At 47.3% G+C, this 27,707-nt stretch overlaps 2 protein-coding genes and 2 long non-coding RNA genes across 4 annotated transcripts; 2 read left to right on the forward strand and 2 right to left on the reverse strand.

The window, feature by feature from the left end:
- Positions 1 to 10,058: 10,058 nt before the first annotated feature.
- On the reverse strand, positions 10,059 to 13,984 carry LOC120650046. The gene is made up of 8 exons (XM_039927003.1): positions 13,526 to 13,984; positions 12,463 to 12,704; positions 12,255 to 12,377; positions 11,509 to 11,625; positions 11,230 to 11,412; positions 10,993 to 11,134; positions 10,655 to 10,820; positions 10,059 to 10,528 (listed from the first exon to the last, which is right to left on the reverse strand). Exons 1-8 carry the CDS (start codon positions 13,839 to 13,841, stop codon positions 10,510 to 10,512), a joined length of 1,308 nt encoding a protein of 435 aa, XP_039782937.1. The 5' UTR covers positions 13,842 to 13,984; the 3' UTR covers positions 10,059 to 10,509.
- Positions 13,985 to 15,057: 1,073 nt separating this feature from the next.
- On the forward strand, positions 15,058 to 17,330 carry LOC120650047. Its single transcript, XR_005665450.1, has 2 exons — positions 15,058 to 15,256; positions 17,033 to 17,330. It is a non-coding gene; the product is annotated as an uncharacterized LOC120650047 (long non-coding RNA).
- A 2,085-nt stretch (positions 17,331 to 19,415) lies between these two features.
- Positions 19,416 to 26,483, forward strand: LOC120650048. The gene is made up of 14 exons (XM_039927004.1): positions 19,416 to 19,980; positions 20,546 to 20,636; positions 20,747 to 20,831; positions 20,981 to 21,065; positions 22,237 to 22,306; positions 22,981 to 23,050; positions 23,607 to 23,652; positions 23,730 to 23,979; positions 24,528 to 24,733; positions 24,874 to 24,948; positions 25,058 to 25,127; positions 25,244 to 25,324; positions 25,630 to 25,709; positions 25,810 to 26,483. The coding sequence occupies exons 1-14, from the start codon at positions 19,847 to 19,849 to the stop codon at positions 25,886 to 25,888; spliced, it is 1,422 nt and encodes a 473-aa protein (XP_039782938.1). The 5' UTR covers positions 19,416 to 19,846; the 3' UTR covers positions 25,889 to 26,483.
- On the reverse strand, positions 24,872 to 25,248 carry LOC120650049. Its single transcript, XR_005665451.1, has 2 exons — positions 25,062 to 25,248; positions 24,872 to 24,952 (listed from the first exon to the last, which is right to left on the reverse strand). It is a non-coding gene; the product is annotated as an uncharacterized LOC120650049 (long non-coding RNA).
- Positions 26,484 to 27,707: the final 1,224 nt, after the last annotated feature.

Consider the following 27,707-nt stretch of genomic DNA (forward strand, 5'->3'; position numbering starts at 1 on the left):
CAACAACCTCGGTTAAGCCATTTCAGGTGAGGAAGTACCACTTTTCTTCAAGCTTCTGTTTTTAATTAGTTAGACTAAGGGGAATGAGTCATTATAGGGGGAAAAAAGCTCTGATCCTGCACCAATCGAGCCGAGAGGCCTGCACGCGTCCCTCTTCGCCAACCTCGAATTAAGCTTGGCTAATGGCTAAGCTCTCCGGGACATTATTTATGCTTCTTCAACACATCCGTTAGCACATCGCCTTAGTTATTAAGGCAGAGCTGTTTCGGGTCGTACTTTGGGCTAATCAGTCGTGTTAGTGTAGGACGCCAATACACATCCCAGAGATCACAGCTTTGCTACCTTCCCAATCATCTCAGCATTTAGGGCATCAACCACCCGTAATCAAGCTCATGCTCAGCTCGTCGACTCCGTTCTGCAGGTTGCGGTTGGTGGCTGGTGCTGGTTTGTTGTGAGAGAAAATTACTGTTGAATGGCTGGTGGCTGGTGCTGGTTTGATGTAAGAGAAAAATATTATTGACTGGGTGGTGAAGAGTCAGCAGAACAGAGCCGTCGTCGTCCAGCAGACTGGTGCAGGGAACGGAGTGCACGTAGCACCTGGGTCTCGAGCCCCAACTCCCGTTGCTGGCAGGGTGAGGACCCGGGGGGCCCCGCCTTCCCCCGGCCGGCCGTACGCGCACACCGGGGCAGGCACGCGGCCCTCCTGCCGTCCGGGCCCCGCGCGCCCATACGCCGGTGCAGGGCGCGCGCCCCCACCGGGCCAGGCGCACGCACGTTCCCGTCGCGCTCGCGCCGGGCCGTGACGCGGTCACGGGCGTGGTGTGCGTAGCGTACGCCCCCGACCTGGCGACCCCGTGCCGTTGCGCTGTGCTGGACTGGACCCCCCGCCCCCGCCCGACGCGACGGGACGCGACGCCGTTCTGGCCCCCGAGGCCCGCGGCTCCGTGTTCCCCCGGCGTCGCGTCCGTGGCGCGAACGCGATCGTGGAGGGCGCCGGGGGTGCTCGAGTGTCCTCGCGCGCGCGCCAGCGTGGTGGCCGGTGGGGTGGGAACTGGGAACGTGGGGTGGGGGCTGGCGCCGGCGGCGAGGAAAGGCCATGATGATTCGGCGTGATGGCACCCGCCGGAACGGCCTGCAGCGGCTGGCGTGGCGGGACGGCGATGCCGACGGCGGACGCCGGACGCGCCCCCCTCTATCCCGGCCAGACCCCGGCGTCACGTCACATGGGCATGGGCATGGGCAGGCGCAGGCGCTGGCGCGTGGGCTCACCTCGCCTTTTGCCCCGGTGCGGCGCACGGAACGGGCCACACGTACAGGGCCGCGATCGATGCATGCGGCGGGGGCGCGACGTGTCCCGGCCGCCTGCATGGCGCGGCTGGCTGGCGTGGACCAGCGAAGCCACCGGCGCCGTTGATCCATCAATGACCCGGTCGCCGATCCCGATGCTTTAGGCTGGGCGTTACCGCGGCACCAGGATCGTGTCCTACCTCTGCTACCTTGCGACACTCTGTTTTGAATTAGTGACGCGGCTATTTTGCTTCAGCTTTGAATTATGAATTGTATTGTAGCCTTTAAAAACTCCAGCTTAAGATCCCACATTCCGTCGTCCAAATATTCACTCTGTTCGGCAAGCTGTGGCAGGTGCTGATTTGTTGCGAAAAAAAATACTGTTGGCTGGCTAGTGACTAATGCTGATTTGGTGTGAGAGAAACACATTACTGACTAGTGGCTAATTTTTTGTGTTTGGCAATAAACAGGACTCAGGAGTGCTGTTTTTTTTCCCGCCAAAAAAAAAACAGGACTCAGGATTAAATTGTGCCATGTGCTACTTTCTATTACGAGCTTTGATAGGGTGTAGGGGCACTTCGACCCGGCCCTGGCTCAGCTCAATCCGGGTTTGCTACCGATAGGCTATGGCCGGCTTGGCTCTAGTAGCGGTGACCCCGGACCACGCCTCGCCTGCTGACCGGCTACGAGCCGCCGATCACCCGGGAGCAGGATCTCTGAACGCCCCTACTCGCATCGCCTGGCGTCCAGCGAGGCAGCGACTACACAGCTCTGCACAGTGCCCACACTAATGGAGTCAGGTCATGGTGCCCTTCGTAGCCAGCACAATCACCGCCCCTGCCTCCGTTACCTAGCTGGCCGGCGACATGCCACCCTCCTAAAAAGCTCTGCCCACATCCACTGCATTTCTGATTTTCAGAAACCCGAATTCTCTGATGGGAGCTAAAGGCTGCTGAAACAGCATCCACCACGCAGATCGTCTAAACGCCGAGTATGGAAAGGTGGAACCGGTACGTGCTCTGGAATTCGGCACCGCGCCCCAGCTACGCGAATGCTCATCGCCACTAGCTAGTGCCCCTGCCGGTTCGCTGTCAGTTCCAACTTTCCCCTCAAGGCGGAGCTCAAATCCGGCCGGCGGCCACACTGCTGCTCAGTGCTGAGCAGTGGCCACGGCCCCCAGCTCCTCTCCGATCACATCACCGGGGAGACAGTGGCACCACGACTTCCTGTTCAGGTTTCCCATACGAGAGCTCCACGGCGTCCATCGCCCTAAAGCACACTGATCAGCGGCACCGTTCGCTCCGTCGTCCGGCCTAACCCTACCCCCACCCGGCCGGTTCCCGCGCGCTCCTTCCTATCTCCCCGTTCCGGTCGGTTCGGCCGCCCTGCTTCCGGCCTCCCTCTTGCTTCCTTTCCTCTGCTTGCCATCTTGGGGAGGAGCTCCTCCGCGCCTGCCGGATCCGGGACGGAGCGAGTGGCGACCGGGCCTCCACACGCGAGGCTCCGGGAAACCACACGCGTGGGCTAGCTATCACTCGCAGCTGCTTTAGATGGAGCGGAGGATGTAATACGCCTGCTCCGCCAATTATGGATGCGCATGCCGTACACATATCCTAACAAACTCCACACGCAGATGGTTAGCCAGGCAACTTGCAGACTGATGATCGATCTCCCTCGAGACTATCTGCAGAAAAGTCTCACTTTGCCGGAACAGCCGGTCCGAAAATTCTTAAAAAACGCACGCACGGGGAGGGAAAGAGTAATGGGAAGACACCCGGAAACGTACGTGTGGTTTTGTGGTGTTTTTAAACTACTGGCAGTCTTTAAACTACTGGCAGTCTTTCTTTCAAAAAAACTATATGTTTCAGAACTGGAAGACCAATGGTAGTAGTGTGACCGAATGATCTAGACAGCTCAAGTGGCCGTCAGCTATCAGCATTAGGACTAAGCACCACTCCTTCGATCGTACTCCGCGGCCATAAACTAAGATTAGTTGAGTGATCATTCGCCAGGAGCTCTTCCACGACCCATACCCGAATAATTATGCCCCATCAAGTCACGTACTGGCGTACGTAATCATCCGCGGAAGAAATCTCGGAAAGTATCTTCCAAGAACAGCAAGCGAGATCTCGATAAGACGGCTGCGACGAATACGCGAAAGAAATGAAAAGGAATGCCCACGCACAAACACTTTATTATGTTGAGACTTGAGAGGAACCCAGGGGCCGGGGCCGGCCGGCGACGGTGGAAATGAGCAGTTAGGTTTCTGAACCAGCCGCGCGCATGATTGGTGCCAACGTCAGGCGCGAGCTTTCTCCGATTAATTAAACAAGCCCAGTTGGCGGGGTTTGTTTAGGGAGTTCTTGTTGCTGTCACATGAAACGGTCCGGGGCTTGCATCATTCAGGCGCTCAGGTTGACCGCCTCCAACCGCGGCCCTCGCCGTGCGGAGGCACCAGCACCACACGGTCAGCGGCGGAACCAGAAATTTTGAATAAGGGGGGCCGAGCAGATACTTTATACTATACGTGAGAAATATATCAAGATATATATACGTGTTACTAATATTTTAGATAGAGAAAATGCTTTACATATGTTCTGTTTGCACTTTACAACTTCGCAGACGTATTGCGAATTTGTATTCTCTTTCTTTCATAAAATAATATCAAATGTCTTCGTTTTTTAGTTTGACCATGTTTTCTGAAAAAAATTATAACATACTCCCTCCGTCCCACAAAGAGTGTAGTTTTAGGAAATTTCAGACACATTACTTATCTAAACAAATGACTTTGTTACCCCTAATTATTTCTACCAATTATGATTGAAAACCACATTATTTATTTGGTTTTCTAGAAATGTAGGGTATTCTAGAGTTTGAAATTTGTAGGGCATTCTAGAGTTTGAAATTTTTACTCAAATGTAAGGCATTATGAGTTGAGAGTGGACCCAATCATCTTAATTGTGCATTATTTTCGGATCTTTTTTAATAAAAAGACATGCATGCAGCCATGCAGGGGAGGTGCACGTGGGGGAGGTGCATGAGAAATGTCATGCTACTTTAATTATTAGCACATATTTAGTTAACCAAATAGAGTCCCAATACTTAATAATTAGGGTAATTAGGGGTAGGAGAGTCTTTTATATAGCCATAATTTATTCTAAAAACTCCAGAATGCCTTATATTTGGTGACGGAGGGAGTAATATTGGAGTCTTCGGGTTGGATTTGACTAGTATTTAGCTAGCTGCCTAGGTAGATGTGTATACGTGCACCGTTCAATATGTGTTGTTGGGTATGTTAAGGACGATAGCCGAAGAACTTAAGTACAAAGCATCGTTGCATTGATTGACCTTTGTGTTGGGCTTTAGAATATAGGTGGGGGTTAAAAATTTTCACTGATTTTAGGGGGGGCCGTGGCCCCCTGCTCGCCCCCCCCCCCCCCCCTGGTTCCGCCGTTGCACACGGTCTTGAGACCTGCCGGCCGGCCGCCTGATGCGTGACCCCTGGCTTGTTTATTGCAATTGGACCTGGGAAACTTGTTACTAACCTGCCTGTCTCTGCTTTGTTGCAGGGAATTGTCGGTTGGCGATTGGCCGGCTCCATTTTTTTTTTCCGCGACCGTGTCTGAGCATGTTCTTCGTTAAGAGAGGAATGGCCGGCTCCACATGAGTAGTACTAGTAGTAGTAGTAGGTTCTGAGCTTCCATGCACGAATTGCACATATAATTAAGAAGATGCACATGCCTTTTACGACAAAATGAAAACTATCATTGTATGCCCATTTCCTTTCCTTCTATTATAAGCTCGTTATTAGATTACAATAATCCGGATCAAGTATTTTCAAGAACATCAATGCGCATCTTTTTCCAAGATTATACAAGGTGGCGCGCATGTACACACACAACTATAGTACACGCTACACTCATGACAGGACAGCTGCCAATATACATGTTCCCAACCATCAATCTACTCGTATAGTAGTGTTGAATAGAAAACAGTAAAAAACAAAAACAGTAGCATCACTGATTCGTACATCGCGCCTAGATATGTGTTGGGATACGAGTGATCTACTGCGCTGCAAAGCCGCCGCATCCGCAACGGGGGATGGTGGGCGCATCACCAGCGAAGAGAGCTGGCGGCCGGCCAAGTGGCCGTGGCCGGCTCGGCGTACCGTCGTAATTGGTCAGCAGTAGTGCTTCCAACTATTCCAACGCAGATGCAAGGTCGGGGCGAGATGGTTAGCCTACGCGCGCCATGCAGCTGCCCTTCCCATAATTGGCCTCGTTGCTTGGTGGATTACGTTCCGAAGGGAGGGACACACACACACACACACACACGAGGCAGGACCTCTCAATCATGGCGGCTACGATGCGTGTGCAACCCGTGCCTACGGCTGGCCATACGCCCATACCTTCTCCTGTGCTGCACACCACGGGACCAAGCATCCACTCCATGCAAAAGAATTTAGGTCTCGGACCCCGGCTTCTGTTGCGCACGAACGTTGTTTGGAAAACAAAGAAAAAAAGATTCCCCGAGGCCCGATCTTAAAGAAAAAACGTGGCAGCGTCAGATGGATGGTCCCGTGGAGAGGAGGAACCAGGGCAACTTGCGTGCGTGCGACCGTGCGAGGGAGAAAAGGCAGAAGGTGCCGCACGTCCACACGGCGCGAGTTCAGGGCACCTGTCGAAGCTCACGCGCCGAAATTCTCCGCCCGCCGGGCGGGTCGGGTCGCGTCCCCCCCCGTGCGCCGCGCATCGTTTTCGCCTCGGTCGCCGTCCGCCCCGGGGCGTCGCCGCAAAGGAGCCGGCCGGCCGGCCGTCCAGCCCCTGATGCCCCCTCCGGCCGCGTGGAGAGACGGTGGGCGGCGGCGCAACAAAAATCTCTCGCGGCCGCGGCCGCGCTCGCACGGGGGAATTTCCGTGCTGTGGAACGGAGTCGAGGACGGGACAGCCACGGCGCGACGCCGACGGGCGGGCCGCGGCGGGGGAACGTGCCGATGGGGCCGGCCGGGCCAGGCCGGCCGCGGAAGGAAAGCGAACCGGGCGAGGGGACCCGCTGGCTGGCTTGGCTGTCTGCCGCTGGGCCCCCCCTGGCCAGCCTAACGGCCAATTGGAGAAGCGGCACGTCGCTCTCGGGCACCATGCGCCCCCGCTGCCGCTGCCTCCCCTGGCCGCGCGCTCGCACCAGAGAAAATCGTTCTCGTCGGCCCAGGGACCCCCACACGGTTCGCGGCACCATCATCAACCGGTCGATGTGGACGGCTGGGGGCTTTAGACTGTCCACAACGACCCGAGTAACCGGAGGAGCAAACATAAAAATGCTCGGTCTGGTTCGCACAGCGGAAAGAGCATCCCGTGGAGCAAATATACGCCGCCCACCGCAGCCCAATAAATTTGCTCGTGCCGCCCACCGCCCGAGTATCTACACTTTTAGCGGCTTGGCGGGAAGAAACTAACTGGGCCGGATTCTCTTTGTGTTGCTCGTGCCGCTGTGGCCTCCTAAATTTGCTCGGGGGGGGGGGGGGGGGGATGTCCGAGCGCGCGAGCAAAAGGCCCGTTTTGCTCCTGAGTTTTACTCGGGCCATTGTGGACAGTCTTAGAATACTCGCGTAGCTGAGCTGGACTGCAAGGAATCCACCACTTGTTTAAGGGGCTCCTTCTACTTCCTCCTCTATTTTTTTCTCTCCGCTTCCACCGGTCGCCTGGCTAGGTGATGGCCTAATCACTTCCTTTATCTGCTGGTTGTTGTTATACTACGCAGCAACTTGAGAGGTCCCGTGCCCTGCGATCCGCGAACGGAACGAATAATCACTCTCTTCGGCAGCTCCAGCAGCCTCCAGCTCAACAGTGTTTTCCTCTCATACTGCTCAAACATTAGATTTCAGCCACCAATCAATCAACAGTATTTTTCTCTCACACTACTCCAGCCCCCAGCTCCGGCTCCAACCCAGCGAACAGAGTGAATGTATGCGGCGAGCTTTTGGGCAGGGGCCAGGGTGAATCTCGGCTGCGGAAAAGATCATCCGAGGCCGCGTTGGGAAGGCGTGGGCGTCCGTGCGTTGCGGAAAGGGAAAGGCTATCGGATGAAAGTGTGCGGTTCTATCGTTCAAAAAAAAAGTGTGTGGGTCTGCGTCGGAATCGTGGCTGTCCCTGACTGATCTTGTGCGTTCGCACGCAGGCACGAGCTGGTCTGGTCTCTCGTCTGAGTTGTGCCACTGCCACCAAGAGAGACCCACGGCCACGGTGCTGTTAATCATACGGAAGCTGTCACATGCGCGCCTCGAAGTTGGAGCCCCTGGCGATTCTCTGGCATTTCCGGGCAACTTGCTCCGGCGGTCCGGCTCACCGGGTCGCCTTTCTTTCCGAGAGAACAGGCCAAGGGAGGAGGGAGGAGGACCAGCACCGGGCGTTGATCATAAACGCGCGGGGTTTTGTTTACGGACAACATGCTCCAAGTACCAGCGATTAAACAAGAGGGGGTGTACCCACAAGTGGCGGCTAGGTATCTAGGAAGCCTAGTGCCGAGAGATCCGAACCTAATTTTGTAGCGTGCAACTTGGGATGAAAAGAAACCATGCTACATTGTTGCTTCACGCCTTTGGTGTGCATCCATGTGTCATCTTTTTTTTTCAGAAAAAAAGTTTTTGCAACAACTTTGAACGCTCGCTTGGGCAGCCCATGTCGGAAGAGCCCGACGCCGTCCAGCTTATGACAATCAAGCCCACCAAGATCGTCTGCCTGGTACACTTCTTGTTTAGACCGGCCCAGTTGTAAATCCACTGGGCCTGGCCGTAATCCAGCCCGGACTGATATTAATGATGAGTGGGCTCGTAGCTAACTGGCCGGCCTGGTATGGACGAGCTTTCTTCTGGGCTTTGTTAGGCTGCTAGCACCGTGAATTATTGCAGTTTGATGAAAATGATCGGAAATTTGCTCAGTCAGCTTGAAGAACAGCCATCTGGTAGGTTCTTTATTCAGCGTGGTCAGTTTTCAAGCAATATTAGGCAGGATGAAATACCAAGTTACCAAACAAACTAGATTAAGGCGGCCTATTTGAATGGAAGTGCAACTACAATATCTGCAAAGGCAAGCAACTAAACAAAGAACTGAAGGAGCATAGGCTGACGTACACGAGCAGAACACAAGCAATATATTCTTCGACCTCAAAATTCACAGCCAGCCAGCCACGAATAAATCTCAGACAGAACACATTATGTCCTGATTTTTTTTGAAAAACTATCTTTAAAAGACCTAAAACGGGGGATTTTTGCCCCCCCCCCATTGAGCCACGTCAACCAAAATACCCCGGCCGTCGGATCGCGCGTGGATGGCTCAGATTATCTGGAAGGCTTGGCAATTTTATAAAAAAACCCTTGAACTTTATCAAAATTAATATATAGTCCAGCCCACACTAAGTTAATTTTATAGAAACCCCCTTAAACTTTACAAAAATAACATTTGCTCAAGCCACCTCGCAAATAGTTTTACAACAACCCCTCGAGCTTTATAGAAATACAATTTGAGCCACATCATCCGGAATTTCTCGCCCGTCGAATCACGCATGGATGGCTCGGATTATCTATGAGGCTCGGCAATTTTATAAAAACTCCTTGAATTTTATTAAAATTAATATGTAGTCCAGCCCACACTCAGTTAATTTTATAAGAAACCCCCTTGAGCTTCGCTAAAATAGTATTTGCTCAAGCCACCTCTCAAACAGTTTTATGGTAACCCCCTCGAGCTTCGTATAAATACAATTTTAATCAAGCCAACTCTTAGGCAGTTTTATGGAAACTACCGCTAACTTTGAATGAATGCCAGCAGGGATGCCAATTTTACAAAACTCCCCCAAATATTATCAAAATTAAACTACAGTCTAACCACACCTCCGACAATTTACTAAAACCCCCCTAAGCTTTTCATAAATACCATTTATTCAAGCCACCTCTCCGGCAATTTTACGACAACCCTCTCGATCCGGCCACCTCTCAGATAATTTTATGACCACCAACTCATGATCCATGCATTTTTTACAAACCAAAGCTCTACAACAATTAACCCACGCTCCATAGACTTTTATGAAAAAGTACCTAAACTTCCTAAAATTATACCCGCAGCTCGAAACTTTGCAGAAAAGGCCCCCCAAATTCATGACGATATAGTTTTATGGTAACCCCCTCGAGCTTCGTATAAATACAATTTTAATCAAGCCAACTCTTAGTCAGTTTTATGGAAACCACCGCTAACTTTGAATGAATGCCAGCAGGGATGCCAATTTTACAAAACTCCCCCAAATATTATCGAAATTAAACTACAGTCTAACCACACCTCCGACAATTTACTGAAACCCCCCTGAGCTTTTCATAAATACCATTTATTCAAGCTACCTCTCCGGCAATTTTACGACAACCCTCTCGATCCAGCCACCTCTCAGATAATTTTATGACCACCAACTCATGATCCATGCATTTTTTACAAACCCAAGCTCTACAACAATTAACCCACGCTCCATAGACTTTTATGAAAAAGTCCCTAAACTTCCTAAAATTATACCCGCAGCTCGAAACTTTGCAGAAAAGGCCCCCCAAATTCATGACGATCAACCCATGGCCCCTGCATTCTAACTAAATAATAATACACTAAAGTTTCTATAAATTAATCCATAGCTTAAAATTTCGCGAAAAATATTCCCAACCTTCATACCAATCACTAGGCTACAGGTCATGGCGCGGCAACGCCGCGCCAGTCTTTCTAGTTATGTCCTGAATCTATGACTGCAACCCCAAAGGAATCAAATAATAGCATATGTGGTTTTGCCATCTCAGTACTATACAGAGATATGCTTTGTTCAGTACTGTACAATCATCTAGCTGTGCACATGTGTTTACATGAAATCTCTACAGTTAACAACGGGCAAAATGTACTAAGTTATCTCACTTAAACGCCAGTAATGGTGTCTAGATGGACCATGGACCTTGAGTTCCCAGCTAGCAATGCCTCGTTTCCTAATATGCATGAGGCATTCTAGCACCTGGCCAGCCCAGTTACCTGAGAACAGAAATCCAAATACCAGCTCCAAGATAACAGAAGCACAGAGACATTCACCATACAGAGCATTGATTCATGCAGCATCCTCTTATTGATGAGCCAAGAAACGATGCCTAAGGACAACTATTCATATCCGAGCCCGTCATCATTGGATTTCCTTACTTGCCTTCATGTTGGGCTACAATGTTTTGTCCTTCCTATATTGCAGAAAACAGATGATTTAACCAAAGTTAATGCAAAGACTGTTACTAAACAAATGGAGCCAAGAGGATTGGAGATCAAACAAATGCAAAAATAATTGAAAGTCTACAGATAAAAGTTACCTTTCTAATTGTCTTCCTATTATCTTCCTAGAATCAACTGGTACTGGTGATAACGACAGGTAGTCTTGTCGCTTCACTGGGGTTTCCAAAGCATTTCTGTTACGCTTTTCAACTTTCTTGGACTTCTTGGGAGCTGCCCCAAATAGCTGGACAGTTAAACTGCCACCTGATGAAAAGAATGGTAAGAATGCTCAGTACTCAGTTAGCTTGAAGATATACTTATTTCAGGTCCTCCGGTTCACTGTGATCGGTTTTTAAGCACTCGTAGAATACCAACATCCTGATCAAGTATGCGCAACTGCAGAGGCAAAGAACTAAGATAAGGAACACAAGCTTACATAAAACAAGAGCAGCTCCAATCCAAGCAGCGTTGTCCCATCTTTCACCGAGGAGGAACCAAGCAAAAGCAGCTCCCCAAACTGGTTCCAAACCATAAACAATTGCTGTTTCAGTTGCGGAAACATCACCCATCGCTACCATCTGCAAGGGGACATGTACATACTCCACATGCTTAAACCAAGCAAGCCTTAAATGTGAAGAGCCCTAAACTACTAGAACACTAAGAGTAGACTAACCTCTGCCCACATGCATAAAACCGTAGAAAAAACTCCAGTGTATAATGCTGGTATCCAAGGAAATGAAGCTGCTGTATCCCAAAGCATGCCAAAAGTCCATGATTCAAAGCTGGACTCACCAGTATCAAAATATCCATCTTTGAACATAAACCAGAGTACAGAGGAGAAAGCTACCACAAGGACCTGGTTGTTAGAGGATTAGTGAGATTGTGTTTATATCACAATGGTGGTGAGATACATGAGAAGTATAAGGATATGAGGGATTGTATATTTGCAAACCTCGAAGCTAAGAAGAGCCAAAAACTTCTTCTTGTCTATACTCCTTGATATTTGCTCCGTTCTTAGCATATGGATCCCAAAAAATAAGGCGCTAAAGAAGTTCAAAATATCACCAACCTTTGAAAACAACAAGAGTGGTTCAAATAATCAATGTCATATTGTTTTCGAACACACAAACAAAGCAATTCATAAATATATCCAAATATTTGAAATCATGATATGTATTAGATTTCAAGATTAAACAAAATTCTCATATGTTTTGAAATAAGCTGATCATCGTCATGATATGTATTAGATTTGAAATAAGCTGAAATAAACAGAATTCAGTGTTTGGAGCCGGTGACTTATTTTTAGTCGATACATCAGATGTTTGGATGCCAATTAGGGGGACTAAACATGAGCTAACTACAAAACTAATTGCATAAATGGAGTCTAATTCGCGAGACGAATCTATTAAGCCTAATTAATCCATCATTAGCACATGTTTACTGTAGCACAACATAGTCAAATCATGGACTAATTAGGCTTAATAGATTCATCTCGTTAATTAGCCTCCACATATGCAATTGGTTTTGTAATTAGCCTATATTTAATACTTCTAATTGGTGTCCAAACATCCGATGTGACGGAGACTTAGTTTTAGTCCCTAGGGCCTTTAACATGATGTAAGATCTTGAAAAGCTATAACACAACAGCCAGTAAACTAATAAGTAACCACCAGTACAAAAAACGAATTGGTTACTTACACAGGGCGGAGAGCCGCCGCATTCCAGCAGGCCAATTCCTATTAGTGACACGATGGCTCCGAACCATGTGAGCTTGGGGATTGAAGCACCAAGAAGGCCATCAATTAGAGGCACAACTATGACCTGTTCACAGTAGATATTCAGTTATTTGAGCATAACAATCGAAATTCAGAATGAACTCAGCGTGAAATAGCAATAAATGATGTACCGTGAAGGCCGTGATGAATGATGCTCGGCCAGCATCAGATGAGAGCAATCCAATTGCTTGAGCAAGGTAAGCTAAGCTGACCCAGACTCCCAACTCCAGTCCCGCATTCCGTACACGTCGGTCCCCAAAGGCTTGGACAGCAAATGGTACGAACGGGATCGCCGCAACAACGAAGCGCACCATGTTGAAGACCGCAGGCTCTGTCAGGGCCTCAACCTCTTTCAGAACTGGAATATCACTTGCTGGCAAAAAAAAGGGATGAAAAGTGAATTGTCAAGAAAAAAAAGTCAGAATGTTACTGATACGCTGACAATTGTAGCATGGACAAACAAGAAGCCTTGGGTTGAGCTGAAAAAAAGGAAGTGGAGAGGAAGCCCACTTTGCAATATATGTGGCAAACAAGAAACTGTAGATCACATTTTCTTCTCTTGTATAGTGGCCAGGTTTGTGTGGGCTTGTTTTAAAGAAGCCTTGGGTTGGGATCGGCCCCCAATGGGCTGGCAGGACTTTCTTGATAATTGGATTCTTCTGGGGTGCAGGGATTACGATGCAAAACTCTTTCTCCTAACCATAGTTCTCTGAACGATATGGACTAGTCGTCGTAACAAAAGGGCGATCGAGGGCAAATTCCCAACCTCGCCTTCTGAGCTGTTGTTCAAAATCAATGTTTTCTTGCAGAAATGGATGGTCATGCTTCGGGATGGTGATAGAGCCAAGGTAGCAGATTGGTGTGGCACAATGCAAGGGTGGACGGAACCTTTCCTGGAGACGCTGAAGAGAAGGCCTCCTGAAGACTTATTTTTGTGATCTAGTTGCAAAAATCCTCTCCTAGAGTCCTAGTCCTAGTCCTTGTACGCAAACTCGTTTGCTTTCTATAAAAGCTGGGTGAACCCCTCTTCTAAAAATTGTAGCATGGACAGTACCAAAGTGAAACGCTGTTGTTCTTGAATACGAATTAATGATGATGATGACCAAATTAAGCGGTGTAGAGGTCGAACTATAGGACGAACTGGCAAACTGCGAACTGGGGGGATGAGATCAAGAACAAGAAAGATGCGCGCACCATAGATGACGGTGAGGGCGTTGAGGATGATGATGCTGCGGGTCTTGTTGGAGGCGAACATGATCCGCCTCCAAACCGGCCGTCCGCGCGCCCGCTTCTTCTCCTCGCCGCACTTCTTCCCCTCCTCCTCGCCGCCGCCGGCGCCGGGGCCCTCGGGCGCGGCGCACCGGGGTGCCACAAGCACCCTTGCCCGGCGCAGCGACGCCGCCGAGCGGGGCGCCGCGACGGCGAGCAGCACGCGGCAGGACGGGCCCGCCGCCGCCCCGCCCGTCTGCAGCGGCAGCGCCCACGACGCGGACGCGATGGACGAGGCCATGCGACGAAGACGGCTGCTGCAATGAAGCGAGCAGGTAGTTGTGGCACTCGTCACTCGTGCAGTGGTCGGGGGAACGAGTAAAATAAGGTGGAAGCCGCCGGAAGAATGCCCGGGGCGTCAAAATGTGGAACTCGTGGGAGGACCAGGTGGTGATGGGTGTGGACTGAAGAAGGGGAGGAGCGTGTAGGCGGAGGAGGGCGACCGGGCGAGGCGGGGAGATAATTTTCTGTGGAGCGGGCGCGCGCGCGGGGTGGGGTCGCGCGACTTGCGTGGTGGTGGCGGCGCGCGGGCCGCGGGGCGGCGAAGAAATCCTCGAGTTTTTTTTTTGTTCGCAGCGTCCCGTGCTCGTCTCGTCTCCTAGCGCCCGCGCCCGCGCCTGCGTCGACAGGCCGTCTGCCCCGTCCCGACGACGCCGGCGAGTCGCCGTTGCCGCGGGACCTACTCACCTAGTGGGATCGATCGTCCCGGAGCATGCCAAGGTCCACACCTGCCGAGTTGCCAGGTGTAGCGAAGGTGGCTGGCTCTTGATCCGCTTGCTCGGGCAGTCGGCCATGTTTTCCCCAGGTTCCGTTCCGTGCTGCGATGGCGACCGCAGCCACGGTAATCGCGTGCTTTGTAGGCTTTGTAGCACTGTGCATTGGCATGCTGCCACGCAGGATCGGACACGGTGCGAGCGGTGTGGACTGGACCTTCTGTTGGCCTGCTGCTGGGTTATCGCCGGCTCGGTGCTGCACTGCTGCCGCGCCGTGCAGGCGTGCACTCGGAGTGATCTCCGGCGCGGAGTGCTAGCGAGGAGCAATCACGCTCCGTTCTCGTTGCCGTTCGTTCTGGCTGCCCTCGTCTGGCTTCAAGAGCCGACGACCTGTGGCCATCTGCTGGAAGTGCGCGATGCTTCAACGGAAGTGCTGATGCGATGACATGCGAGGAACAGAGAAGGTACCCGCAAAAAAAGGAACGGAGAAGGTAAATGAGGCAACGGGATGGGTTTTTTTCTCTTTTTTTTTTGAGGGGAAATGGGGATGGGTGTTGACTGTGGAGGAACGGACGGGCCTAATTCCGGCTTAGGCCTCGTTCGGCAAAGCCAGAACAGCCCAGAATGGCCTCCAATCCGGCCGGAATTAAGTGGCCCGGTTCGAAATCAGATCCGGCCCGGAATCGTCATTCGTTTAGGCCCGGTCCGGAACGAAAACGGGCCATTCCAGGCCGTTCCACCCCATCCTCGGCCCGGAATCGATCCAGACCTCAACACTCCAGGAATCGTTCTGGCGGCGCGAGAGGCGGAGGCGAGGCGGCCTGGCGACGCGAGAGGCGGAGGCGGCCTGGCGGCGTGAGTCCAGTGGAGACGGAGGCGGCTGCGGCTGCGGCTGCGGCTGGCGGATTCGGCTCCTGGCGACGGCGCGACCTCCTTCTCGCCGGTGATCCCCTCGTCCTCCCCTTGGTCCTCCTCTTCTCTCCCTCCTCTAGCGTTCTTGGATCTTGCCGGTGATGGGAGTCAGGACCGTTATTTCAAAATTAAATCAACGGAGTAGTCATTCAGTCAGCAACGCAGGCCGGCAATTCCACTCCTAGTCCTAGATTTAAGATTTCATCACGTGTAACCGAGGAATGCAATCCATTATGTCTGTCTGATACTAGCGCTACTGATTGTAACCGAGAAACATCACCTGAGGCCATTCATGAACTGTCTATTGACAGAAATCATGATTGCTATGCTGAAAAAATTGATATCCATTTCGTGGGATCAGATTCGTGTTATGAACAAAGTGGCCCTGTCAATTCTTTCTCCCAACACACAATAAACCCTCACATGTATAACCCACAAATTGAGATTAAATGCAGAACCGGAGTCAATCAAAATTCAGTCAGTAACCGAGGCTGCAAAGTCGTCTTTGTTGAATGCAGCTTTGGACGAGATTGGTTCCCAGTACCATTCATTCTCATCGCGAGTGAGGAAGCAAGCCTCTGCACAAAAACACACCAACCCTTTCAAAATGATGGTTCCAGACTTCCAGTGTGAAGTTCCAGAGTCCTTCTTGGCTGCACCTAAATGTTAACTTTATGTAACCTTAGTTTCAGGATTGCTTTCGATCCATTGCGTAAAAGTGTTGTTGTGCCTCAATTGTGTTTTGATATGAATTTTATGTAAAGTTCTACATACTAGCTATTTGAGTCCCTGTGTCCCTCCCTCCCTGCTGTGCCTGCTTAACCACTTGTGCATGAATTTGGTCATTTGCTTTATGGGCAAGGGGACTGACAGCAGGGGAGATCACCTGTGCTTATCTTCTTGCTCTTAGGTCCGGCCATCATGGTCACAGAACTAGTAGAATAGGTGGCTTGCTTATGTAACAAAGATGAAATGGAATTCCAGCTGTATGATTAGTTTTTTTTTTAAAAAAAACTGTACAGCGGGGGCTGTATGATTAGTTAAGTAATGGTAACCAAGTAGCAGAAAATCTTGATGTTTGAACTACCACAAAGAATATCCTGATCACTTTATACACATCATTCTGTTACTATTCGATATGATTGTACCACATGAGGATACTAGTGTAATTGTTGGCATGCTCTGTTAAGTCTGAGGATGTGTGAGAGTTGCATCCTGATCTACATATGTGGTGCTAGGTGATATTCTAGATTAGTTGATGGTAGGTGTGAAGCTCGGTAGTCATATTTTCTGGTCTATTTGGGCGTGTTCTTGAATTTTGTATCGGACCGGTGAACCTTTGGTTTCCGTGGAGTGTAGCAAGATTTATGAGCATGGTTCACTCTGGACCTTCCAGCAGCTGTATATAGCATAGTTGTTTGAACAGCTTTGCGTAAATTATTTCAAATTTTATTTTTTTGGGGGATGAAACAGTAGGAACTTCAATATGAGTTGATAACAATGCAAGTGGCTAAGTATGAAACTATTAAAATTTTGTGGTTTTTTAGTAACAGATTTCTTGCAATAGAAATGAGTTAGTACCTGCAGCCGTTCTTTGTCCATCCCCTGATGAAACAAAGAGTGTGCACTAGCTTATCACTAGTATTCCCTATGATCATCATGGTGTTCAAACAGAGGTAGCTCGTAGCTGGTGCTACTAATACACTAGATGTTCTGTATATTTGGTTTTTTCTTTGGAGTTGACATGTCACTGTAAGTTCTAGATGATTTCAGATTTACTGATTCAAATGTTCTGTTGTCATTTCAGGAAGTGTGCTAATGCTTGAGTTCGTATGGTGCGCCTTCTCGTCTTTGGCTTCCTAGAAGAAACGTCTTGTGATTGATTTTAACGTGTAAATGAGAAGATGCCTACATGCATGTAACATGTGGTTCAAATTTTATATTTCACAGTGTAGTTTGGATGTAATTTCTGAATTAGAAGATTTTCATGGATGAGTGGAAACACTTTGGTTCTCATTTGGTGTCAGGACCGAACATTTGTTGGAGCCATGATTGGTCTCCTTTGTACAGCTGACTTCAGTTTTGTTTTGTTTTTTCTTTTGCTATTCGTTCTGGGAATCATGCATTTACATATTGAAATTTGCGTATGGCTGAAGTTATTTTGGACTAAGGTGATGGGATCCAATCCTTTGCTGCCGAACGCATGATAATTGCTTGCCTGGAATCATTCCTGCTGGATTAATTCAACACTGGGAATGAGTGAAACGGCCGGATCCACTTATTCCTGGCCTGGAACCGTTCCTGGCCTGATTCCAAACCTAGGCCTTAGTTTATCTAGCCCATTGGATCCAGCCGGTTTGTAATCAGAGGAACGTGGGACGAACGCCATCCTGGGCCAGTAGGTTTGGTGGAGGCCCAACTTGAGCCTTGACACATATAAGGAAAAAAAAGGGCTTCATGCTTTTCTGGGCCAGTCAGGTTCCCTCGTTAGGCTAAAAAACTTAGAATTCCGAAATATCCGTGGCACACAAATATCCCAGCCCGAATTCCTCTCAGACTAACGAATCACAGCCTAGTATGACATGATACGGGCCCCTTATCTAGAGAGCTCCTGCACAACAAAAGCTCGAGCTAAAACCAGGGCTCGCATTTTGGCCCGGTATGCACCCAAGTCCCGATCATTTCCAATTTTCCATACGAATAGGACAATTTTGATTCGGATACGATACGAGTGGTACCATCCAAATTCCAAACACGTTTGATTCAAACAGTGCTGTCCAAAGAAGAAACAAGAGTATGCTGGTCTGGTTAGTGGGACCAAAAACAGCTCAACCGGAAAGATTATGCCGATATGGACTAGGTCAACCAAAACATTTAATTAACCCGATAGTTTACTCAAGTGGCCTGCACATCTGGTGCAGGCTAGGTGTGGTCAAAATATAATACGAACAAACAAAGGATTGGGTGCTTGAGGGCTAAGCCTATCATTAAGCGAGTGTGCCGATCAATTAAGTAACCTACGGAAGCCCTCGCAGATAAGCCTGCTACGGATCATTAAAACCCTTGATGTCACTGTCTCCAGAATTTGCTGGATAGGATTGGGCGCCGCTCTCATAAAATATCTCCACTTCGGTTGGTTCTTGGGACGAAAGAAAGACACGGCCAACATGCGCGAATGCGTCCGTGCACGAACAACTTGCTCCACCCTGCTGCATCTCGCCCGCAGCCGCAGCGTCGGGCCAGCAAAATCTAAGAGCAAGACTTATAAGCCAGCCGGCCGCCGGCTGCAAGGGAGTCCTGGATAGTGGTGGGTCCCACAGTCTTGACCAATGACAGCACGTGCATGTCCTCCCAGCCGGCTCAAGCGGGCGTCTGGCACACCACCGGCCTCCTTCTCTCTCATGGGACACCTAGGCATTCAGCCGGCTCTCCGCCGATTAGAATACCTGCTCTAACCTCGACACATACTCGTACAGTGTATGTAGACCTGTTCAGAAAAAAAACCCCCGGATGACGTAAGCAACAACACGTACCGTACGACTGTACGTAGCGTTAGCCATTTTTGAAGAAACAGCCCGACCCCTGGCAGAAAGAGCAGAGCTTTCTCCATGGTGAGATCACCATCAGGCTTCCTGAAATCCTCCCAGAGACCCCGCTGTCCAGGGTCTTCTGTCAGGCCTGTTTATATTCCACAACTGTAAGCTGAAAGGGAAGCACGGTCGGCCCTCTGCGATGACGCGATGCCGCACGAATGAAATGATTGGTTGGTTGCGCTCACGGCCGGTTGCCGTCGTCCCACCGCCGTGCCGAACCCCATCAGGCCACGGCCACCAATTATCCGGCACTAGCGAGCTGCTAGCTACCTGTGCGGACCAGCCGTGACGACAGCGAAACGCGACGGGGTTTGCGAGTTTGGTATGGTCCCATTTTCCCCGAGAGAGGATTCGTATGTGGCCGGCGCGCGCGCCTCGCCGGGGCAGCAGGGCACGTCGGCCGGCCAGGGTCCCCGCCCCCGTCTCGGCGCGGCGGGTGACGGACGACGGCAGGGGCGGATCGTTGCGGGAGTGGGTGTGCCGTGCAAGCGACCGCCAAAACGGGGGACCGGGCGGGCGGAGGCGCGGAGCCACCAAGCCATCGACTCATCGTCATCACTCATCTCAGCAGTAAAAAATACCGCGGGCGAAAAGAAAACCAACAAACGGGGGGCAGAACCGAAGGAGGAGGAAAAAAAATCAGCTCGTCGGCTTCCCCGAACACTTGAGTCCGGCTGGAGCGCAGGAGGCGCGCATCTCCCACTGTGCATTCCTCCCCATGAACAGCAACCCCGGCAATAGATTACTGCTACTAGTAGATTATAGATTTTCGTAAGAAAGCGCAGAGAGAGAGAGAGGGAGTGAATGGAATTATCATACTCCATGACAACTCCATCACCAGACTAGAGAGAGAGAGGGAGGGAGGAAAGAGAGAGAAACCCTTCTCCCCCCCTTTGCTCCTCGCTTTCATCACCCGTTCCCCCGAGTCTCCGGCCCCACCTCCGCGAGCGTTCAAGCCCGAGGAAGCGGAGGCGGCGGAGGAGAAGGGGGGAGATTCGGCTTCCCCGTCGGGAGCCTAGGCACGGGAGATGCAGCGGCGGCGGGGGCACACGTGGGCGGGGGTGGGGAAGACGGCGCAAGCGGCGGCGGCCCACGCCGCGCTCTTCTGCTTCACGCTCCTCCTCGCGCTCAGGGTCGACGGCCGCACCACGTACTCCTGGTGGTACGCGCTCTAAACCCTAGGCCTCCCCGCCGCTCCGCTTCGATTCGATCTGGTTTGGGTGGGTTTGCGCCAGCTGGTGGCTTCGAGTTGTTCGTTTGTGCGGTGATTTGGGGGGGGGGGGGGGGGGGGGGCGGAGTGGCTACCCCTGCGGTGCAGATGCGGTTTTGGGGATTGGTCGATCCTATGCTGGCTTTGCGTGTGATTGAGGATTGGTTGCTGGTCCGGAGTGGACTAATCTGCTCCACTGGCGCGTGATTCAGCTACCTGTCCGGGGGCACGAATGTTGGCTACTGAAGAGTCGCTGGTAACATTAATTCAGTTCATGCTGGTCAGTGACCCGACTTATTATGCCGGCCAGCATTTCCCTTTCGTTATTGTTCTGGGGAAGTATATTTCATGCCAATTTTGGTACCTTCAGCCGTTGTTCTGGTTTGCTTATGTTTTAGCAGGATTTTGAAACTCTTCTATAATTAGGCCTCCAGAATTTCGGATTACTTTATGACAACAGCTGCAAATTGGCAATGGTATAATGTGGAATGCTAATCATGTTTTTATGCTCATGTAGGATAATATTCAGTCCGCTATGGCTCTTTCATGGGATTGTTGCGCGCGGAAGGTTTTCAATGCCAGCACCTTCTTTGCCACATGGCCGTCATGTAAGATTTAGATACTGATATGTCTGTTAAGCTTTATTGTTTTTCCATTCTTTGCATTAGCATGGTTCATTTGGCACCAATGGGCCTAATATGTTTCTTCTTGCATGTAGTGGGCACCATGTCATTCAATTGTCGCAGCACCTTTGCTAATTGCGTTTGAGCTGCTTCTCTGCATCTATCTTGAAAGCTTAAGAGGTACGGTCTGAATCCATTATGTAAACTAAACTTTGGCAACTGCATTTGAGATAATGGAAATCCCTAGAATTTTTTAATCTAAACTGCAGTTGCTGCTAGCTTTTCATCCTGCGTTCTTCACACTTTTTTTTTCTTTCATGTTTGCCCAGTTAGGAATCATCCATCTGTTCATCTGAAGATTGTGTTCCTTCCTCTGCTGGCCTTTGAAGCTATTATACTTATCGACAATTTTAGGTAATCCATGTGAACTATTCCCTTCTATTAGTGGGGGATTCTTAGTCTGATACTGTAACACCCCCACCCCGCACCCCCCCAAATAAAATAAAAATTAAATGAGAATGTATTTCCCATGAACAGGAGTTACCATCGTTTTAACACTTCTTACATTTTTAGTCACATGTTGAAATAGTTTTTAGTTTATTTTTTAGGATCGTTCTGTCACACTTTCTGTTGAAACTGTTGTGATGTATCTTAGTATGTACTTGCTATGCTTGGAATTTCTGTAGACAAACGACCTTTCTGATTTTTCAATCTAATGGACCCTTAGAAGCAGCTAAAATTCATTGCCTTGCAACTTCCAGAGTTTCAATGAGTCTTAGTTGTGTGTGCTAACTGCCACATTATGTCTAGGAAAGGTGTATGATGGGTTAAACACCATCTTAGTAAATGATCAAACCCCTAATGTAACAATGCAAGTTTATAGGTAGTATATCACATTAATCAAAGTGGATTATTCTTGATGGCCCTTTATGGTGCTAGCTTTCTTCTGAAACAGATTTAATGTTTCAATTATCTCTGCTGGGTAAAGGCTAGTATATAGATTTTATCATAACTTTTACTCCAATTGAATCATTTGTCTATAATAATCACAGCCTAAGCTATAAATTTGGATTCTAATTCCAAGTAAAGCTCCATTCCCTGCAAAATTACATGCGACAGATTGGACACATAATCTTGTGAGTTGTGATGGGGGTTTGTCTTCTATTGTTCCTTTGACAGCATTCTGACCATAGTTAATTCACAAGATCCTTCTGTCCATCTTAGTTTGTTCGGCTTGTGCCATAACATCGTGGTGTAACTCTCTTTGCTGCGTACAATAAGATTGTTGCATTTTAGTATTCTACCTCAAAGTTATGGATGATATCATTAAATAGTAGCCATTGATCACACTTTCATGTTTGCATGCATTCAGGACATTGATCGATTTTTGAATCCTTTTAATATTCTTCATGGCTCCTAATTGTGAACCTCACTGGCCAAATATAAACAGATTATTATTATTATTATTATTATTATTATTATTATTATTATTTTGCTTTCAGAGAGTAACTATATTATAGTTGCTGTGGACAATGGAAAGTGATGTGTACGGTGTACCTATTTGTTGGCATTTTTTTTTGTTCAGGATGTGCAGAGCTTTAATGCCTGGAGATGAAGAAAGCATGAGCGATGAAGCTATTTGGGAGACACTTCCTGTAAGTTTCTCATACTAGCAGATCTGACTACCTTAGGAACATTTTGTCCACTGATTTGAATTGCATTCCAGTGTTTAGTAAAAAGAACTATAGAATATGAGCACCGCTTAACCAGGAAACTTTGAGTCATGCAATTTAGTAGTATCCACTTGACGCTCTTTGTTATTGAATGGAGAACTATGTGTCACAAATCAATTGTAGGGTTGAATACAGAAAACAAATATATGATTCCACATTTTGACATTATTGGAACGATGTTTAATAGGACAAAACAAGAATATTGACATCACTTTGCTAAAGTACCATTTTAGCACTTCGGGTCGGTGTAAAGGTGTGTTATAACTATTTCTGGTGCTCTATAATGAAAAGTGATACAATCAACACATGCATCAGTTCATTATTATAACATATTGAAATTTGTTCTAATCAGAGCTCTCACCAGGACTTTTATTTACCCAAACATGTTTTGATCGCTCTCTGATATTCTGAATGCTAGCTAGAAATCTATTTGTTTCATTTCATATGAATATTTAGTTATTGTAAAGCATCACGTGTACCCCTTGATATTGCGTTAATATCTCGCTAATAGCTGGCATAATATTGAGAATGCATCATTTTTACTTACAGTAGAATGTTACACTATCTTATGACGTTTGACCTTGTTTGGTAACCAGCATTTTTGGGTTGCAATTTCAATGGTTTTTCTTATAGCTGCTACAACATTCACACTTCTCAAGCTATCTGGTAAGTTTCCTAAATCGCCTTCCAATTACTATTTCCAAAATTGATTGCCTCATTATAGCTGACATGGCCTATGTACTATACTCTTTATGACTGAAACATCTGTAATTTTTAAGGCAGCGCCTTATTTATTTCGAGTACTGCAACTATGGAATTAACGCAGAGCATGTCATGTTTTAGTTCTGTTTGTAGAACATGATGCATTGTGAATAGTATCTTGCCTCCTTCCTTGACTAGTACAGTTCACTAAGGTTCCCCAACATGAATCCTTAGAATTCTACAAGTTTTTCTTCCTGTTAGCTAGAATGACTGTTTATCATGATATTTTTCTTCTCCTAGATAGTATTTGGGGGTCGGAAGTGGAACATTTCTTTTTGTTCTTAGGTTGGGCAATGCTCAGTCTAGGACTATCTCTCTCCCTCCCCCATGAGCTTGTAGGATAGTTGAACTGGTAACTATTTAAGTTGCACAAACACAAAGTTTATATTTTTGCCCCTCTCAGGCCTCCTTTGCCTTTATTGTACACTGTTCTGTAATAATGTCTTATTATATATGACAGGTGATGTTGGTGCGCTGGGGTGGTGGGATTTGTTTATAAATTATGGGTGAGATTTGTCTCAGTGTCATTCTTCCTTATTTGTTGAGATGTCAGATAGTCTAATTCGGGGCCTTACTCATCCAGGATTGCGGAGTGTTTTGCATTTCTTGTTTGTACAAGATGGTTTAATCCCATGATTCATAAGCATCCCGCTAATGGGGAAGCTAGCTCGTCATCAGCAGCAATTAGATACCGTGACTGGGAAAGTGGCCTTGTTCTCCCATCACTAGAAGATCATGAACCAGAGAGGCTTTGTGGTCTCCCTGATATCGGAGGTCATGTAATGAAAATACCTCTGGTTGGTTTCCAAGTTTTGCTTTGTATGAGGTTGGAGGTACGTTTCTTCCAGATCTGGTACCACATAGGAAAGATTTGTTTGATAAACAGAATATAGGGATGAAATTACAAAGAACATTTTGTCTTCTTTTTGAACAAGAACCATCGCATTGCATTGTTTTAATATATTAGAATTTGATCTACATGATTGCGGTTTTACTGAAACAGCTTTAACAAGTCAACAATACTGGCTGAGTTTAATTTTCGTTTTTTTGGTAAACTTGGTCCCATGCCCAGACAGCTGGACAGCATGCAGGGATGAAATTACAAGGAATCTTTTTTTGGGGAACATGAACCATCATATCTGATTGTTTTAATATATTAGAATTTAGAAAACAATTTGACCTATATGATAACAGTTTTATTGAAACAGCTGGAACAGCTGAGAACATGTCAATATTACTGGCTGAGTTTAATTATCTTTTTTTTGTGGTAAACTTGGTCGCATGCCCAGACAGTTGGAAATTAGCTGATGCGGTTACTGGCTGCTCTGTAACTGATATAATCATTTTTGTTAGTAGCGTAACTCTTACCATTTTGTTTCAGGGCACACCGCCTAGTGCTCGGTACATCCCAATATTTGCTCTCTTCTCGCCACTATTTATTCTGCAAGGTGCTGGTGTCCTTTTCGCTTTAGCAAGATTGGTGGAGAAGGTTGTTCTACTACTGCGTAATGGACCAGTTAGTCCTAATTATCTTACAGCTTCATCAAAAGTTCGTGATTGTTTTGCTTTTCTTCATCGTGGTTCAAGGTACCATCCGATATCTAACATGCGCTGTTTTTTGTATGTAGTTATCTTGCTGGTGTCTTTTGCCGTGTTTGAATCATACATTAGCTTTTCACCCTAATGCAGGCTTTAAACTGTAGCTTATTTATCCATGTATGGTGCAGGCTTCTTGGTTGGTGGTCTATCGATGAAGGGAGCAAGGAAGAGCAAGCCCGTTTGTTTTATGCTGAATCTACTGGGTATCTTACTGTTCGTTTATGTTCTATTAATATTAATTTGCTCACTCTTTCACTATTCCTTATTTTTTTCCATGCATTATGTGCCGATTATTCGCTCGTTTGTTTGAAGGTACAACACATTTTGTGGTTATCCACCTGAGGTGGTTAGGAAAATGCCTAAAAAGGATCTTGCAGAAGAGGTTGCATGATATAATCATTTTTTTTGTTCGATGATTTTTTTTTTATGTCAACACATATCTCGCATTGTTGCATGATAAAATCAGCAGATATTGACTTCCCTCTTGTCCACTTTCAGGTTTGGAGGCTACAGGCAGCGTTGGGAGAGCAATCTGAAATTACAAAGTGTACCAAACAGGAATATGAAAGGCTTCAAAATGTATGACCCCTTCCTGTGTCTGCATTATCTTTTCATTTGAAGTATGCTGTGTCTGCATTCTCATCTTTTTTCCATTTGAAGTACATTGGCACCATATGCCCTCTCACAAGTGAATTATTTGGGTTTAAGCTGTCAACATTAAAAGACCTTATGCAATGTAACCTTGTTTCTGATTATATTATTTTAGTGGAACTGTTGACTTTGTAATAGGAATGGGTTATTGCCATTGTTTACTGATAATTACCTTCTTTTATATATTCAATTCACCCCCGAATCTTACAGTCATGTTTTCCTCCTTTTTCCAGGAGAAGGTTCTTTGTAGGATTTGCTATGAGGGGGAGATATGCATGGTCCTACTTCCTTGCCGGCACAGAACTTTATGCAAGTATGTTTCATTCTGTTTTTTTGTATACGCTTTCTAGGTGAGCAAATGTTTCAATCATTTGTTGCACATTGATTTTAAATGTACATTTTCACTGTATTAGGTCTTGTTCTGAGAAGTGCAAGAAGTGTCCGATCTGCCGTATGCCAATTGAAGAGTGCATGCCTGTATATGATGTTTAAACCTCACTAACTCAGGTTAACATTACGAACCTGTACATGTGGGTCTGTCATGCCGTGCACTTGGGCTCGATCACAACTTTAAGCTGATTGAGGTGCGCACAACATCAGAAAAGGTTTACGGTAAAAGCATATATGGGGGAAATACAAGTATATCATGTCTAACCAAAAGAATGCAAAGGTTGCTGATGAGCATTTTGTTGGTTCGGTCCAGTTATCTATTGTAAGTATATGGTCACTGTAGTTCCCTTCCTCTTGTGATTGATAGACGGGTCAGGTAGTCTTGGTTTAGCAGCATCTTCTCAGGGACATGCAGTTGTCTCAGTGTAAATAAAAACTTTGCTTTTGTTTGAATGTAGTTCTCTCTTGGTTGAGAAGTGAAACCAAAACTGACTGTAAACCTCTCTGCTGTACCATCTGATAGGAAAATGTCTCATCTGACCAATAGATATTGTTTGTCCAGTGAGGGGTCAGGTGGCTTCTCACAATGTGAAGGGCCGCTTAAGTGTGTCTGGACAAGAAAGTTTGCGTCTGGTACTCTGGTCTGTGCCAAGGAATCATTGTGATTTTTGAGCCGTACTGAGTTGATTGGAGCCAATTTATGTGTTTGTCTTTTGGATCTTGAACAAAAAAGAGATGTTATGACAGTACGGTGCTCCAGCAAGCTTAAAAAAACAAAAACAAAAAAGAGGTGCGGTTTGTGTTTGCGTTTATCGTGCTGGCGGAATGATTAGCTGATCATCGATGATGTGTATGTTTCTGCGAGCGCGGGAATGACCACGAGAAGATATAAAACTTATGCTTTGGGGGCAGATCAAGGTGCCCGTGAACCAGTTACTAATCAACTAAGGTCATGTTTGGATCCAAGTAATAATAGGTGAAAGTGTTAAACTTTAGCACTAGTCTATCCAAACTGCTAATAGGGTGGGTTAAAATTTAGCCAAAATTTAGAAATTTTAGCAAATTTTGACCATATGAGTGCTAAAATTTAGCATTTAACTTTAGCTTCTCCAAATATACCCTAAGGGCTTGTTTGGAAATTATTTGATTGAAGCGAAATGGGAGGAATTGAAGAGAAAATTAGTTCACTTTAGACTCAACCCCTTCATTCCCCCACTAATTCTCTTCTATTCAACCAAGCCATAAGAGGACGGAGGAGTACCAGTGTACCACTAAGAATTTGGATTTGTATCTTGGATTTCTGCACAGCCTGGTAGAAGGTAGATGATAGTTTCTTAGTTCCGAGTTGGCCGCAAAGGACATTTTTTTCACGGGGCCCAATTGTCTCATCTGCCCAACCGTAAGCTAAAAGGGGGTCCTTGATGCATTCCGATAACAAGTTACTGTGAGCTGATTTTAAAAGTTGTTTTGTAAAATAATAGGATGTTTACATTTGCTAATCTCTTAATGAACTGTACCTCACTGTAGCGATGAAAAAAAGGACTTCCGCACTTTGCTACATTTGTCTGGGCAGCGTTTCTCTAGTCCCTCCCGCTACGGGCGACCGTAGGGAAGCCCTCTCTACGGTCGATTTCCGCCAACTCTTTTTTCCCTTTTTAAGTAAGTCTTTATGTCGGTTTCTGATAATTTTTTTGAAAAAAAAATTCAAGAAAAAATTTGATGAGAAAAAAGTTAAAAGAGAAAATTTTAAGAAACAAATTACAACAATTTGAAGAGAAAATTTTTACATCCAAAACAAAAACTCGATAAAATTTTTTTGCATCCAAAACAAAAAAAAAATGTATGCAAAAACAAACAAAAAAGCTCAAGGTCAAAAAAAACATCAAAAAACAAAAAAAAATCGACGTCCCGGCCGCCGCGC

Source organism: Panicum virgatum, chromosome 9K, assembly GCF_016808335.1.
Source record: "Panicum virgatum strain AP13 chromosome 9K, P.virgatum_v5, whole genome shotgun sequence".
NCBI classification, from domain to species: Eukaryota; Viridiplantae; Streptophyta; class Magnoliopsida; order Poales; family Poaceae; genus Panicum; species Panicum virgatum.